General features: G+C 33.4%; 1 protein-coding gene across 5 annotated transcripts in view; it reads left to right on the top strand.

Annotated features, from left to right (window-relative positions):
- Positions 1 to 17,600, top strand: part of FER (FER tyrosine kinase) — a 366,069-nt gene that overhangs the window by 146,386 nt on the left and 202,083 nt on the right. For 4 of the 5 annotated variants that reach the window (XM_025047716.1, XM_015590541.2, XM_006913383.3 and 1 more), the window contains one exon: positions 14,228 to 14,320. In XM_025047716.1, the coding sequence (XP_024903484.1) occupies positions 14,228 to 14,320 (93 nt within the window). Of the gene's footprint in view, positions 1 to 12,971; positions 13,020 to 14,227; positions 14,321 to 17,600 lie in introns of those variants that run through there. The other variant, XM_025047717.1, reaches the window with a different exon arrangement.

Below are 17,600 nucleotides of genomic sequence, written 5' to 3' on the forward strand. Positions count from 1 at the left end.
CGTATGTAGGAAGGAAGAGTTACACTTGTCAGTGAGAGGATTGGGAAGGAACAGAAAGTTGAGGGAATTCCCACCTGATAACTTTTGTTTTCTCTGAGGAGAAGTGAGATCATTCGTGGGGAATAAAGGTAGTGGTGGAACAGGTGCTTAGAAAAAGAATAAAGTTTGAGGGAAACGTTGATAATGAGAAAAGTGCACAGGAATGTGAATTAAATGATTGCATTGTCCTTAGTAATTTGCCAGTCTGAAAAGAGCTTAGCTTGACGATACTTAATATAGGAGATAATTTCAATTATTGAATGGTTTGAATTTTAGAGCTCTATGTAAGAAATGCCAATATTGAGATTGACCATTGTGGGTGTCATTGATTGGTCTTTCATTCATTAGCGGAGTACATCCTAATTTTCTGCTGTTCAAGTATAATTTTCCTCAATTAATTTCATATGTTTTATTTTATCAGATGAAGCAGAAAGGAAGTAGGCTAGGATGCTTTTGATAATACTTTCATATTGCCTTGGGTGTTTTTTGTTTGTTTTTTAATGAGAGGAAAATTCCCGATTTCTTTTTTAAAACAAAAAAATATTTTATTTGGGTGAGATAACTTTTTTCTTTATCCTTTGCTCAGATTATTGTTTAATTGATTCATCCTTTATTGAATTGTTTCTCTTGGTATTATTTCAAATGAAAATATCTTGTATCAGTTCGTTATACAGATATTATACTACAATTTGAGTAAACTGATAAAGATCAGGATTTTACTTGGAATGGACTATAGCTATGCAAAGGTATTCTGGTTAGAAATAATGCTAATTATATGATTTCAATGACTAGCACTGTGGCCAAGAAAATCATTCCATTTTTTCCTTATATTAAGATTAGAAAAAGTAATTCCTGTCTTATTTCAGTTTCACGTCAGAGATAAAGTTTTTTGCACTCATTGCATTTTAAATGCTAATTAAGAGTTTATTGTGAATTTAGGGGGTTTATAATGCTCTCTGAGAAGTGAGGTTTGGCTTTGAGACTCTGGTTGAATATGAGTAAACAGTGTTTTAGGGCCATGAAAGAATTTTTGCAGTATCTAAGGCCATGAAAGGATGTATTAGAATGAACTACCATACACCTTTGGAGTATTATTATAATTCTCTTTGATATGGGGAAAAAGTCTACTGAGCTTGCTATGTACCTTCAAGCATAGCAGCTGATATTAGAAGGCTAGAGTGACTATAAACAATTTTAATATCTTTTTTTTTTTTACCCATCCTAGAAACCGTGAATCCATCTGATTACTACAGGACATTACAAATATTTGTGTCAGCTTTTCTTCCCATTTACAAGAAAGTTCTAGTCTTTCTAACCTGTTTATCTGGGAAAAAAACACACATTGTAGCCACTTAGAATGTAGGAAGTTAATGCTTGCCAAGCAGGGAATATTTCAGTGTCATGATTCCTTTAAAAGTTATACTTAATAACAGGGGTCCCCCACCCCTGGGGTGTGGGCTGGTACCAGTCCGTGGCCTGTTAGAAACCAAGCCACACAGCAGAAGATGAGCGGTGGGTGAGCCAGCAAAGCTTCATCTATATTTGCAGCCACTCCCCAGCGCTAGCATCACCGCCTCAGCTCCACCTCAGATCATCAGGCATTAGATTCTGATAGGAACACCGGTCCCTGGTGCCAAAAAGTTTGGAGACCACTGCTTTATAAAATATGTAGGTCATGTGAACATAGGGAAATTTAGTTAAGACATGAATAAGAATATATGTTTCCCTTGGCTATTCTTTTAATAAAATAAAGCCTCTCCATTTTCAGAGCTGCCACTTCTAATTCAACAAATCAGTTTTTTACTCTAGTTATATCTTGAGTCAGAAATATATAATCAGAGCCCAAAAGAATGTTGTGGTGTGGAAAGCTCGTCAGAAATAAACAGTTAAGCACCATTCATAACTTTTCAGATACTTTTATTAGAATCTTCACTAGGCTTTGCTCTGAATGATGTTACTACAGGAAACCTTTCCTGAGAGGCCTTATTTTGGGGGTTCAGTCAACTCTGTAGTCATAGCTATACGGGGCCTTTGCCTCAAGCTGATAGATGAAAATAAGATTCATGTTTCTAATCTCTACTTTCTGTGTTATAATTGTTCTTATGAGCATCTATAATAATTATAGATTGAGGTATTCTCTGTGAGAACAGAGATGGTCAAGGCTAGTTGTAAACTCCCTGGAGAATTCAGTAGGAGCAAAGGAAGTTAGGAGATGATTTAAATGTTCAGTCTTTAAACTTTTTCTTCAATGTAGTAGTTCTGCTTCATAAAAAGTACCATTTAAAATAATAATGGCCATTGTACCTTTAATAATTTTGTGGCACTTTCGATATGGTTAATTGATGAGTATCCATTCTTAATTTTCAGATGAAAAATTGTGGTTTTGATGATGAGACCTAATTAAAGATCTTCCTGAATACAAGTCTAATATTTGGAATTACACATTGACTACTCTAGACCAGTAGTTTAATATGCTGTTCATTTTTTGTCAGTTCTACTCTGCTTATTGCCTATTGATGAAATAGTTAATGAACTTCTGAAAATACCAGTGTATCTTATGGATGTTTTATTAACTTAAGCAGAGTAGAGCCTATTGCAGATTTAAATTGAGTAGGTTTTATTTAGGTGGTAATTGAAATTTTGACATGTAAAATATTACCTAGGGAAAAAGAATAGAGTGAAAAAAGAGACCTGAAACCAGGTCTCTTGAAGAAGCACATTACCATTTAATGTCCTGGTAGAGGAGTCTGAGCCTCTTAAAGAAACAGTGTATAGTCTGAGATGCTGGAGGAGAGTAGGTCAAGGCAATAAATGTTTCATGTATAGGAATATGTGTTCTTCAATAGGGAAGAATTTGCGCAAGAGGTCAAGTAAGATAAGTGAGAAATGTGTCTGTTTGGTTAGTAAAATGTGTCTGTTTGGTTTTTTAAAAGCATCTGCTTTGGTAGAACAACGGGATGAAAGCGGAATGGGAGTACATTGAGGAATGAATGGGAGGAGAAAAACATGGAGGCAGGGAGTATAGATAACTTGTTTAGGAATTTTGCTTATAAAGAGCAAGCTGCAGCGGGAGCAGAATGTGTGGTGAGGGGAGAGGTTCATCCATTCCTTTCTTTGTTCCTTCCTCTCTGCTATTCTCCATCCTTTCTCTATTACTGCCTCTCCTTTTTTCTATGAGAACAACTTAAATATATATAAAAGCTGATGGGATAGGAAAGAACAAGTTCGGAAAGAATGGTAGACAATATATCAAAGAGAGATCTCTTAGGTTCTTGTAAGGTATAAGGTTCTTGGGAGGTCAGGAGGGGATGAGGACCAAAGTACAAGTAGAGTGGTCATCCTTAGATGGGAAGGAGGTAGCTCCATGTTTCCAAATTGGGAGGGAGGTTAGAATGGGAAGAAGGAATGGATTTGTAGGTTTGAAAGGCAAATGAAGGGGCTCCTGGCTTGTAGTTTCTTTCTAAGGAAGCCAGAAGGGGTAGAACAAGGTGCTTTTAGGCTTAAGAAAAGTGGGAAAGGTTTGAGATGGTTGACAACGACACTGGGAGAGTGAGAAGTGAGTTGGCCAGAGAAATGGAGTCATATTATCAGTTATTTGGGGCCCATTTAAAGTTAATGATCATATGATTCCCTCTAGCAGTGGTGAGTTGCTTGAATACAAGCCCAGAGAGCAGATAGTTGGATCTATCCAGGTTTGGGGTTTGCTACATGGGTATAAGAGACCAGATAGCAGGGCAGTTTAGAATATTGACAGGAGTATCATTGAAATGATATATCATGGAATCTCAGGTAGATAAAAAGAGGAAAGAAATTAGGAGACTCAAAACCTTAGAGTTGCAGTGAGGTTGAAAAATGGTTCTAGTGGAACTGGTTGAAAGCAAACTGTGGCCTGAAAGAGTGGAGCTCGAATTAGTTAATTTGGATCTGTTTTATGTGCTGATAATGTCTAAGAAAAATCCATGATTGATTTAAGTGGAAGAGAATGTTTCCTCTCCTATCCTTTCAGAATGCAGGATTTGTGACAGCATTTCCTGAAGTGAATTTTGTAGAATAATATTTCCTCCAAAAAAAGAGTGCATGTTCTAATACATTATTAAGGCTCTGAGATATATTGCATTCAAGAAATCTGTTTAAATTTGTGTAACTGGGCAGTTCTAAAATCTATGGGACTACTGAACCTTTCGTAGTGTAACATCTGTAATAACCATGTACACTAGGGTTTTCCTAAACATGTCGAGCAGTTATTTTGTATGTCATGCACTAAAACTGTTAAATTAATGGGAATAAGAAAAATTACCACAATGTAATAAGTGTTTATTTTATAAAGAATTTGTATATTTATGTTAATGTATTTTAATATTAAAATATTTATTTTTCTATTAAAAGTAAAAATATGTCTAAAACGCAAAAATGTAAGTTAGTGTATTTTTTTTTAGTGGCAGTCGTGACATTTGTAATGGCTTATTGGAAATCTTCCATTACTAATGGATGGTCTAGGAAAGCCTACTGTATTAATTCTTTGTAACAATCAATCAGATTAGTTAAAGCAAAAAAGAGAGTTTATCTACTCATGTTAATTGGATATACCAGAAATTCAAACCATGTCCTCAAGAATTTGTCTGCCTTCATTTCTCTTGCTCTACCTTTTATTGTATTGACTTCATCCTCAGGCAGGCAGTACAAACCTCACGCAGGGTCCAAGGATGAGACAAATGCTTAGAACCTGACTGACTTCTTTCTAAAACAGGTCTCCCAGCTGTTTATTTGCTGATAATAGAAGTGCAATATTATAAGCACCACATTCCTTTATTTAAAATTTATTATTTTCTATTCTTTTATTAAGTCTTAGGATTTTCTTTTAGGTCTTATAGTTTCTGATTCCATTATAATAAAATCTTGACCTAGGACTTAAAGCTCCAGAAGTTCCCAGTTACTAGTTTTAGTAACAAAAGGAGTGCTGAACAGATAAGAGGATTATTGATGCATGTGCAGTATGAGAATACTAAACAGTAAAACCATTTAGGAACCTTTTTAAAGTCAGAAATTTAAAGCATTTACAAAAATGAAATACATACATAGTAATCTTAAAATATTCTTGTGAGGTCCTCTGCAGCAAATACAAAACCAGTAAAACTCATTTCCTTACCCTCCAAAAGCAATCAACAAACGAAAATAAACAAAATCAGAATAACAAGAATCAAAACTTTCGAGACCTCTGGACTTTAACCCTTTAAATGATTTTCTGGGGAACACAGGCTTTAAACTCTAAAGATCTTTTGTGATAATTAACTGCTTTAGAAATTAGTAGTCAAATACAAGTCTGTAACTTTTGACAAATTAATGGCCTTTTTTTGGTCATACTGATGACTGTTAAATTGTGTCTTTATATTTTCTCGGTTTGTGATTAAAGTAAATAAAATGATGACTGGTAGATTATCCACCTTAATAAAATGCATATGAATTCTGCATCCACTTTGAGTATAGAAAGTCACAAGAGACCATTATTCTTACTTCATAATCAAAATAAGGCAGTTAAGCTACAAAATAATAGTTTAAAAATATACTCATCAGAATGCTGAGGATAGAATGAAACCTAAATGAACCAAAGTCCATAAAGTTACGAGCCTTTCATAGGGGGGAAAAAAAGACTCATGACTACTTCCATCCTTGGTGGAATTGTAAGGTGAGGGGAAAGTTCTATCAAGGAGAATAAGGATAAATCAATTCAACGGGCTTTAACAAACTTCTCATGACAGTGTATTGGTTTGTGTGACCGATTAGAATCCAGAGGAGTCCTACCCACAGCTTGAGGCGGCATCCACCCACTCTTACTCAGATCTTCTCTGAGTGGAGCAGGGGGTCACAAAAGGACACTTGAGAAAGATATTCCAAATGAAATCCTCCTCATAAAAAAAAGTTGGTATAGAATGATCGGAGGGTGGTTGGGATTCAGGTGGGAGAACTGAGCTCTGTGGATTTTACCTGAAAATAAGAGCACCCTCCCAAGCTGATCCTCTGCAGGAATTCTGGGTCTTCACAAGAGTACAGGGCAACTGCCCTCCAAAGGCTAGGGAAAAAAAAAAGGGCTGAAAGTTATCTTCTTAGTTATGTAAGGCAGTGGCGTGACTGAAAAGCAAAGAGAAATCCCCTCCTCCCACCCCAAAGATTTCACAAAGCCTGGAGACATTTCTCATAGTTCCTAAAATTAGTTGATCAGTTCTGAAGCTTAAGCAGGTTGCTGGATACTTGCCAGGGCTCAGATTCTATTCCTAACTGAAGGAAAACTCCTGATGTAGCTCAAAATATTTGAAGCTAGTAGTTAACTGATTCAAACCAAAGCTGTAGCAAAGGCCAGAAGCAACTTATGAACTGCAGCCCCAACTCTGGCAGCCCGACAGAAAAAAAGGAGTATTGGTGCCTCTCTCGAGGTAAATAGAATTGAATTCAGATTCTACTGTTCTTTTATACAAACCACCTGACGCACGACTAAACATTATATGACACTTAAAATGAAGAAATGTGACCCATAGCTAAGAAAATGGACTTAGGAGACAGCCTAGGTATTGGAATTATCAGACAATCTCTCTCTTTTCAAATTTATTTATTTTAATTAGTTTCAAGTATACAGTACATTGGTTAGACATCTATATAGTTCGTAAAATGATCCCCCCAATTGCTCCCTTCCTCCACCTAGCCAGCATATTAATGCTAACTGCATTCCCTATGCCGTGCTTCCCATCCTGTAACCATCTATCAACTACTATTTCCCATCCTGTAACCATCTATCAACTACTAATTTGTACTTTTTTAACCCTTCACCCCATTCTCCCAGTCCCCCAAACTCCCCTCCTCTCTGTCACCAAATTGTCCACTATATTTGTGAGTCTGTTTTTGATTAGTTTGTTCTTTTTGTTCCTTAGATTCTACATGTAAGTGAAATCATATGGTATTTATCTTTCTCCTTCTGACTTATTTCACTCAGCATAATAACCTCTAGGCCCATTCATTGCAAATGGTAGGATTTCATTTTTTTAATGGCTGAGTAATATTCCATTGTATATATGAACCCATAACTTCTTTATCCAATCATCTGTTGATGGGCATTTAGGTTGCTTCCATTGTAAATTGTGCTGCCATGAATATTGGGGTGCATAGATCTTGACGAATTATTGTTTTGGTTTTCTTTGGATAAATACTCAGAAGTGTAATTGCTAGGTCAAAAGATATATACATTTTTAATTTTTTGAGAAACCTCTGTACTGTTTTCCATAGCGGCCGTACCAGTTTGCAATCCCACCAACAATGTATGAGGGTTCCCTTTTCTCCGCATCCTCACCAATACTTATTTTTTGATTTATTGATGATAGCCATTCTGACAGATGTGAGATGATATCTTAATGTAGTTTTACTTTGCATTTCTCTGATGATTAATGACCTCGAGCATCTTTTCATATGTCTATTGACCATCTATATTTCCTCTTTGGAGAAGTATCTGTTCAGGCCTTCTGCCCATTTTTTAATTGGATCGTTTGCTTTTTTGTTGTTGAGTTGTATTAGTTCTTTATATTAACCCCTTATCAGATGTATCGTTAGTGAATATCTTCTTCCAATCAGTTGGTTGTCTTTTTGTTTTGTTTATGGTTTCCTTTGCTGTACAGAAACTTTAGTTTGATGTAGTCTCATTTGTTTATTTTTTCTTTTGTTTCTCTTGCCCGGAGAGATATTTTGAAAAAGAAATTACTGTTAGTAACATCAGAGAGTTTACTGCCTATGTTTTCTTCTAGAAGTTTTATGGTTTCAGGTCTTACATTTAATAGACAATCTCTTTAATATAGCTATTACAAAAGTGCTAAAGGATTCAATGGAAAAGGAAGACGATGTGTGTGAATAGATGGGGAATTTTAGCAGAGATTTTAAAAAATGGAAATTCTGGAAATGAAAAATATAATATCAGAACTAAGGAATTCATTAGATGGACTTGTTAGACTGGATGCAGAGAGGAAAAGATCAGTGAGATGTGAAGACAAATTGATAGAAAGTATCTAAAATGAAACAAAAAAAAAGTATATAACAGAGTATTTGAGATCATGGAATAATATCAAATGGGTGAACATACATGTAATTAGAACCTAGGAAGAAGGAGAGAGAGAATGAGAGTGGAAAACATATTGGAAGAAATAATGGTCAAGTGTTTTCCAGCACTTTCAACCTATAAGTTCATGAAACTTAACAAACCCCAGCAGAATAATTAAAAAAAAATTAAAAATCTACTTAAATCCTAGTTGATTATAAAAGCAGTCAGAGAAAAAAGAGAAATTATGTATATGTATTATATTAATTATAGCTAACTTCACACCAGAAACAATGCAAACCAAAAGACAAAGTGCTGAAAGGTGGGGGGGGAAATCCGTCAATTTTGAATTCTATATCCAGTGAAAATATCCTTAAGAGAAATGAAGGTAAGCGACGCTTCATACCTACTAGAAAAATGAAAAATAAGTGTTGGTGAGGATGTGGAAAAATTGGAAGCCGTGTACATTACTGATAGGAATGTAAAATGGTTCCACTATCATGGAAAAACAGTTTGACTTTTCCTCAAAAAGTTAAACGTGGAGTTACCACATGACCCAGCAATTCCACTCCTTGATATATTCCCCCAAAAGTTGAAAACGTGTAGTCAAACAAGTACACGTATACCCATGTTCATAGCAGCACTATTCACAGTAGCCAAAAGATAGAAACAGCCCAAATGGCCTTGTCGATATTAGTAAAATCAAAAGAATAATAGCTAATATTTGTGAGTATTTTTTATAGTAAGGGAGAGAGAGAGAAGAAAAGAAGGGGAAATGGGGGTGGGAGGGATAAAAAGGAAAAATATGGAAGCTTCTGTGAGAAAGACATGCAACTTATGCAGGAAATAACAAAAAATTTCTTTTGATCAAAATAATTTGTTAGAGTGATTTGCTTGGGAGTTTGTGAGGGTGTGGCTAAAGCTGGTAAAGTGCCTTGATTACCAGATGTAGAGACTAATGAAATCATGCTTTTACTTTCATATTAATGTATTCTTTGTCTCAGAATTTATTAGTTTAAGCAAAGAAGATAAATTTACTGCCTTATCACTATGTCCCTTAGTTGTTTAAAAACAGAATCTCAGTTTAGATGAGTTTTGGTAATTTAACTCATAATTGTATAATTTTTAAAAAAATGCACAATTGTTTACTGAGCAAAGTCTATCAGCATGTAAATTATTGAATCAATGAGGTGCTCATAAGGAACTTGGTTGGTGTGCATCTTGCACTACTAGACAATTTATAAAAAGAATATCTTCAGCCATTTTGCTCATATGTTTGAGAAAACCACCATGGGGCCTGAATTGTATTTAGGTATTGAACAGGAGGAGAGCTGATTATAGCCTCCTGCTTGGGTCTTGTTTCCCTAGAGACATCTTATTTAAGAGATACAGAGTCAAGAAAGCATGGAGAACGATATGACATTTTACAACCTAGTTTTCATCAAACTTTATTGTAAATTTCCTTAGCATTATTTTAAAACAAAATTTTAAAAATCATTCAAATATTTCTTTTGCACATTTGGTTTTCAGTTTCATTATTTCAGAATATAAAAATGCTGGATTTAGCAAGGGGGATGCCTTTCTTTTAATAAATATTCTTAATATGCAAGCATCAAAGAAAGAGAGAGCATGACAAACTAGTTTACTAGGCAGTGAATACTTATTAAATGGTTTGTCTTCAATCTGAACCCGATTGCTAAAATAAATCATTTAGAAACTGTTTTAAATTTAAATTCTATATCCTGATGGGACTAGAAACTGTGTATCATTCTCCCCAGCAAATCAGCATCTCAAAAGACTAAATTATTTGTTTATTTATAAATGCATTCTTTTATGAAGGACATATCAATATTTGCAGTATTTTATTTACATTATGGAGTCATCAACAGAATAGAATTTTTTTCAGGAGACAGTCTTCTGTGGAGTTATAATTTCCCTGTAGTTATTTCTCACAAAATCCCTTAGAATTTCATGGATGCTTTGCAAAAGTAGTCCCAAAGATATTTGGCACTCGGCCTGGAGTTAGAGCATGAATATTATCTTTTTCTTGATTCTTATTGCCTCCTGATTTGAAGAAGTATCTGATTGTTCTACAGAGCCAAATAATCACTTTCATTCTTCCTTCCAAGAATGTTATTAGATTGGGTTTATTTTCAGAAATCTGTGAGAAATAATATTTGGATATTATTGTAATGACCTATTATTAACTAAAAAGTGTTCCAGTGGTCTCTTTCACTGTAGTTCAGCTTCCCATTGGGAGTCAAATTTTGAGGGTACCTCAGGTGGAATGTGTCTAAATGCCCTAAGGAAAGTAACTGGTGGCCAGCCTGTTAGTATGGAACTCTTGATGCCATTGACTGGGGAGTTTTGAGCAATGATTACAGAAATTTCGAGATGACGATTTTTCTAGCCCAGTGTCCTGCTCTTTACTTATATGGAACCCAAGAGCCAGGGTAAAGTAATTTCCCAATTTCATCCCCTATTGTGTCTGACATTAAGAACCTTATTCTTTCTACCTTAGTGCCTCCTTTAAGAGATTTGCTTTAAGAACTGTTAAATGCTTTTGGTTAAAGTCATTAATTTGTAACTTACCATGGCAGCTAGATACGCTGTTATTTGAAAGAGCTGTTAATTTTTCTAAGAGTCACTTCAATCAACAAAACCTCAATTCTTGCCTTTTATGACATTTTACAACCTATATTTGACCATACACTATTAAAAATCTTCGCTTGTGCTTTAGTGGATAACGGATGGAAATAACCTGGGAGCCTGTTTTACTACTATTTGAGAGTTTTAATGAAGAGTAATTTCAAAACCTGAGAAGCATGGTTTTATATTAACTGTAAATAATATAGGTATTATCTCTTAAATAGTTTTTTAAATTGATAATAAGTAAACTTTTAATCATTATGAAACATATCTCTTTGTTTTTTGGATAAATAAGATTTGAGAAATCTTGCTTTATTTAATTTTAAAATAATGAAAAACTATTTAAATGAGCTATAAAACTGATAATGCATCTAGAACTTTTCTTCCAAGATAGATTTATAGCTATATTGATAGCATTTTTTGTGGGCATTGCATCAGAATATTATTTCAAAACATAAGGTATTATTTCATAACATTGCCTCTCTTTTCCCCCTTTTACTAGCCCTCAACTACGTTCACTGTGAGGGGCTGTCCTTTTGTCATAACTAATCCCTCTCTCCTTTATCTAGCTAGAGAGATTTCTTTATCCTGTCAATACTTGGGGAGTGTAAAATGAGTCTATCATTACCAGCCCTGGCAGGCCTACAGGCAAAATTAGGCATGTATCCATGGTAACTGAAGGGAGGCTTTTAATTTTAACTTCAATTTTTTAAAGTAGCAATTTAATTCATTGATAAAAAAAATCAACCTGTCATTTAATTCAGCATAGTCTAATGTGTTAATAGGTAGACCAGAATTTAAAGCTGATATGTAATGCTTCATAGACAAGCTTTGGCAAATGAGTTCCATATTTTATTTGTAGAAATATGAACACCAAGTGAGCTGACATTGGTTAAAATGTTTTATAAACTCTATTTGCATTTGATTATTCCTGTATAAAACTTAAGGTCAACCTTTTGTTTTTGATAATACATTTTTTAGATCAACCTTTTTAAAGAGTACTTTTTGGTTTAAGGGTACTTTCACTAATTGTAACACAATATATTATGCTTTCTAACTTATTATAAAGGAATTGATTTTTGAAGTCTTCTTTACCTCACACCTGGATCCATTCATTACTTATCTAGTATTAGGTTCTTAAGAAAATGTTTTTTCTTCTGATAATTTCAAAAGTTCTTGGGGGGAAACAGTTCTTTTTCTTTTTGTAGGGTTTGATGCCCAAGCCCAAAATGTTGCTTGAAGAACATTATTTTACCATGTCAGTGAATGTTATTAAATCATGTAAAAATAAAATGCTTTCTAATACTTAAAACTCCCTCCTAAATTTTCTACTTTTCTGTATAACCTCCCCTGTAGTTTTCAGTTCTGTTCTCACAGTATTAATATATTGAGACCGTACTCTAGCTAGCCTTTTAAGAACATTGACTCAGCGAAGAAACCTAAATTTATAGGAGAGCTGCTTGCTGCTTTCTTGTGAAGCTTTCATTGACAAGCAGGTGAGGTTAGCATTTCACTTCATCTTCCTGTCAGTTAGTAGCAGGAAGATCAACAGAGTATAGCTGCTACTACTAATGCCACTGCCACCTCTACAACCACACAGAGTCAGGGGGAGAAATTTCCCAAAGAAAGAAAGTGTAAATTGAGCTGTGGAGTAGAAAAACTATAGCTACTACACTACTTTCCAATAGGTGGGCTTTACACTATCATATATTTCTTCATAATTCTAATTACAAAACAACTACTGTGCATGCTTTCATTCTCCACATCCTGGCTATACCTTTTATCATTTTCTTTACCTTTCCAAACATTTTTATTTCAGAAAACTTCTCAAGTGCCAGAAAAGATTACAAACAAACAAACAAACAAACAAACAAAACAAACCCCCAAACACCCAAGTTGAAGTCAAACTTGCTTTAAAGAAAATTCACTCTACGCCTTCAGTCCTGCAAGGCTGTCTTGCTTTCAGCATTTCTTGTGGCTCAGTTATAAGTTTTTACTGAAAAGTTAAACCAAAGCTGCCTCTAATATTAAGGCGATAGAGTGGGCTCACATTCCTAAGGTGATGACCATTTGTACTACAATAATGATTTATTTTTTAAAAGTAAATTTTACTAAATATTTACATGCTTTAATATATTAATTTTTATTCACGTAGTAATTTACTCATAAGTACCTTCTAAGGAAGATTTGTATTATTTTCTCCATTTTATAGATGATCACATTGAAGTATAGATAGTGACTTACAGAGGACCATAAGCAGGTTAGTAATGTAAGTGATGATGATGAAAAAGATGTTGAAATTATCAGTTCTGTTGGGTTATCATAAGATTATTTTAAATTATTAATATGCTTATGTTTGTAGAATAATTACTATTAGTACTGCAGTTTTTAGAATGCAAAGTAAATAAAGTGGGAGTAGGCAAGTGGAGAGACAAAAGTTGAATTTCAGATTTGGATATGAGTCCGTCAGGCAGCATAAAGTCAAAAATCTTTACCTTTTAATATGTATGGAGACATACCTTAGGTATTGGAGACAAAAGAAGCAAAAAATGTTATTTGTGGCCTACTTTCGTTATTTTCTACTAACAGGTAAAATAGAGCCTCACTGCTGATGGCAGATGTGTGAACATACAGTGCTTGGCAGTGGGCATCTTGTTCTTCGTCTGCTGCTGATTTACAGTTGAAATGTCATTATTGGAAAATTAACCAGTGCTTCCATTGCAGACCCTCACATATGCTTTGCCATCGTTCTCCTTTTTTCCTACCCTCTTATCTACCCTACTCAGTCGCTTTTGTAAAATGAATCAAAAGATTTGAAATCTTAGAGAAAAGTTTCTTTCAATTATGGTGTGTGACACTCAGAAATATACAAATTGTAGCAAATCTGGATTGACTTTCCTTGGTGGTAGTTCTGCCACTACCTCCTTATTTTACGCTCTCCTCTGTTGTCATCATTATCATCATCATCGTGTGACTCTTTGGGAAACTTCCTAGCTACTGAAGTGGAATTTACTGTTTGAAAATGTGTGCCATATAATTCTCCTCCTGTTTTCTCTACAATTTTTTTTTTTTTTTTAGTTGAAAACCCCTCACAACTACAGTGGTATCTGAAATCTTTTTTGTTAGACTGGTTCTTTCTAGCTCGTGTCATTTTTCCCTCAAATGTTAATATGTGGTTTTCTGTGAATTTCCTTTATATTTCTTGTTTTTGCTCATCTCATGAATTTATATTTCTTTTTCATTTTTCCCCAAATCAATATATTTTTTGAGATAACAAGAAAGTAAAATGCTATATAATGTATATGCATTTGGTTATTTGTCATCTTTAATATCAGGAAGTTTACATTTTATTTAGTTGGAAGACATGATGGACAGACATGAGCTGTGGATATATACCTGAATACCTAGCATAACTGTGTATGTATACTACTTAGTCTACTGTTACTGAAGCCTTCTTAATCTTTTCAGGAAAGAAAGGAGAGGCTATCCAAGTTTGAGTCTATTCGTCATTCAATTGCTGGAATAATTAGGTCTCCAAAATCTGCACTGGGCTCTTCAGCAGTAAGTAGGATGAATTCTATGTGCTACTGAAAATAGTCATTGTCTAGCTTCTTTTTGATAAAGCAATGAATATCATATGTAAATTTATCCTTACAGATGGAAAATTAAGTATTTATTTTAACTTTTTGTACGTATGTGAATTTGCACATATATGTTATAGTAAAACTGCATGTACCATCGATGTAGGGAAGACAAAAATAAGCTTGAATTTATAGACTTCCTTGCACTACAAATAAATAATTACAGGCAGCACTGTATGTACTTTGTGACTATGTTAGAAGAACAGTATAACATATCTTTTCTAGTGAAACATATGTTTGTTTATAATAGAGATTATTACATATATTTTTTACATATATCTGTTTATATGTGTGCATATTTTTTTAGAACATTAAATGATAAAGTTTTGTTTGAAATTTGGATTTGGCATGTCACAGTGGTAAATAGAGTATTAGTTATCCCTAGTAACAGTGGCTATAGCCAAGCAAGATAAAAAATATTTTTATTCCCTTTATGTAGTAAAAACATAAAGTATTTTTTTTTACTTTATTGCCTTTAAAACTTAATTACCAACCTTTTTATTCTTACTATGCCTCATTGATAACACTTTAGAGACTACTTAAGAATAATTAAAATTTTTTTCTGACATAATAGAGTCCTTTTTAGAGTATTCTAATTCGATAAAGGTAAAATAGAAGGTAAATTTTTAATGACTATAAATGATTTTTTCTCTATAAAAACTTTATAAAATGTCTCAGTTAAACATATTTAAAATATTTTATTGCAGTATACTTCACATAACATAAAATTCACAGTTTTAAAGTGTACCCTTCGTGGTTTTTAGTATACTCACTATATTGTGCAAAAATCATCAATACTTCCAGAAGATTTCAATCTCCCCAATAAGATACTGCATACCTATTAACAGTCTGAATTCTGCCTTTTTACTATTTTCTGCCAATTACTAGTCTACTTTTGATCCCTATGGATTTGCCTATCCTAGACATTTCACATAGATAGAATTATACAGTATGTGACCTTTTGTGTCTAGTTTCTTTCAATTAGTATAATGTTTTCAAGGTTCATCCATGTTGTGACCATACTTCATTCCTTTTTATGACTAATATTCCATTGTATAGATTTATCACATATTACTTATTCATTCATCAGCAGATGGACATTTGGGTTATTTCCACTTTTTAGCTATTATGAATAAGTCTGCAATCAATATCCGTGTACAGGTTTTTATGTGAGCATGTGTTTTTGTTTCTCTTGATTGTATACCTAGGAATTACTGGGTCATATGTTAATTCAATGTTTAAGTTTCTGAGAAACTGCCAAACTATTTTCCACAGTGGTTATACCATTTTACATTCTCACCAGCAATATATGAGTGTTTCATTTTCTCCATAATCTCATCAACACTTGTTATTTTCCATTTTTTAAAAAATTATAGGCATCATGGTGGATATGAAGTGGTATATTATTGTGGTTTTTATTTGCCCTTTCCTGATGACTAATGATGTGGAGCATCTTTTCATATGCTTATTGGCCACTTGTATATGTTCTTTGGAGATAAGATTTTTCATATCCTTTGAACATTTTTAATTGGGATGCTTTTTATTGTTGAATTATAAGAATTTTTTCTATGTTTGGGACACAAGCTTCTTATCAGATACATAATTTGAAAAATTTTCTCATTTTGTGGATTATCTTTTCACTTTCTTGAAAGTTTTTAATTTTGATAAGGTCCAACTTATTTTCTTTGATGTCTCATCTCCTTAAAATTCATATTTTCTAGACTATTGTCATATATGTTATTTCAATTTTAGATCATTTTTTATTAGAATTTAGAAAATAAAAATATTGGGAAATAAAGATCTTTCCATTATATAGAATAATATAGTTAATAAGATCTGCTTGCTTGCTGCTTTTTAGAAAATTATAATTCCGCTGTATTTAAGTTGTATATCCACTATAATGTTAGTATTATGATGCTTGGCTTCCACCATTGACATACAGTTCTTGTCATGCAAACATGATAAACTGCTTGTGTTTTGTTGTGTTGTCCTTCAAGTATAGCAGTTCAACCTTAAACTTCCTTAGTTGTCTTTATTCTTAAGGTGTTTATTTACCCCCCTTCCTGTTTTTTCCTATACACTAAGATGTATAAAAACGAGAAACAAAGGAAAATAAAAATTAATATTTTTGTATCATATTACTATTATACATGCACAGAATTCTCCTGTGCAGTCTGTTACATTTAGGAAAACTGAATACTATGCTCAGAATTGCAAGTTCTGAATCATTAGCATTAACACACATAATTTTCAAGAAGGGCTTATCAGAATTTAGTGTCTATAGTTTCACTCTAAGGAGAACAAATCTATTTTTTTACATGTCTGCTCAAATGATTAAAACAAATGACCTAGATCACGTTAGGTGATAACTGTATTCTATACAGGAAATTCCAACTCGATGGTAAATGTTTAAGTTTACTGAAATAGAATTGCATCCTGACGTATTAGAATGATCTGGTAACAGTTTTAGTTGAAATGTGTATATGAAATGAGCACTGAATACAGTTAATTAATTAAAATATGTTATCAATATTGTACTTTGTTTTATATATAATATGGTATGAGCTTAAGGAAATAATTTCTGATAATTAAAAAATAAAACTGGAGAAAAATGTGCAATGAAATGATCAGGCAAAAGAGCATGAATGAGAGTCACAAGCATAATTAGACAAGATAAATGGGTAAAAATAATAAAGAGAAAAGAAAATAATTACTAATAAAGAGAAGATGAGTAAAGGAACTAAAGACGTAGGAAAAAAAGGGAGGAAATCAGAAGATATTGGAGGAAGCAGAAGCGTTAGACCAAAAATGAAAGACCTTTAAGAAAATGTATTTTGCTAGAGATAGTGTCTCTTATGGGAGATCCAAGAATGTACACAAAAAGTCAGTCAAGGAAATAGGAAGCTGTGGAAGTAAGGTAATATTTGAGTTTAGTCTAGTTGTCTATCTTTTTAAATAAAGTTTCAGAAAGAATTGTATAAGAATCTCTGTTCAACATGTAATTCGGCCTAGTTATTATGCTAGACAAGTTATATTATTAGCTAAATATAAGGACTAAGTAAGTATAAAGATTAAGCAAACTCAAGTTCTCAAAAAGTACAAAACATTGTTATTTAAGAAATTTATGAATCAGAGTTTGTGAATTTCATTGTGGAAGGTAAACATTAGGTAAAGAATGTTTTGGTTAAAAATAGTGCATG

This window comes from Pteropus alecto, unplaced genomic scaffold (genome assembly GCF_000325575.1).
Source record: "Pteropus alecto unplaced genomic scaffold, ASM32557v1 scaffold20, whole genome shotgun sequence".
Taxonomy (NCBI): domain Eukaryota; kingdom Metazoa; phylum Chordata; class Mammalia; order Chiroptera; family Pteropodidae; genus Pteropus; species Pteropus alecto.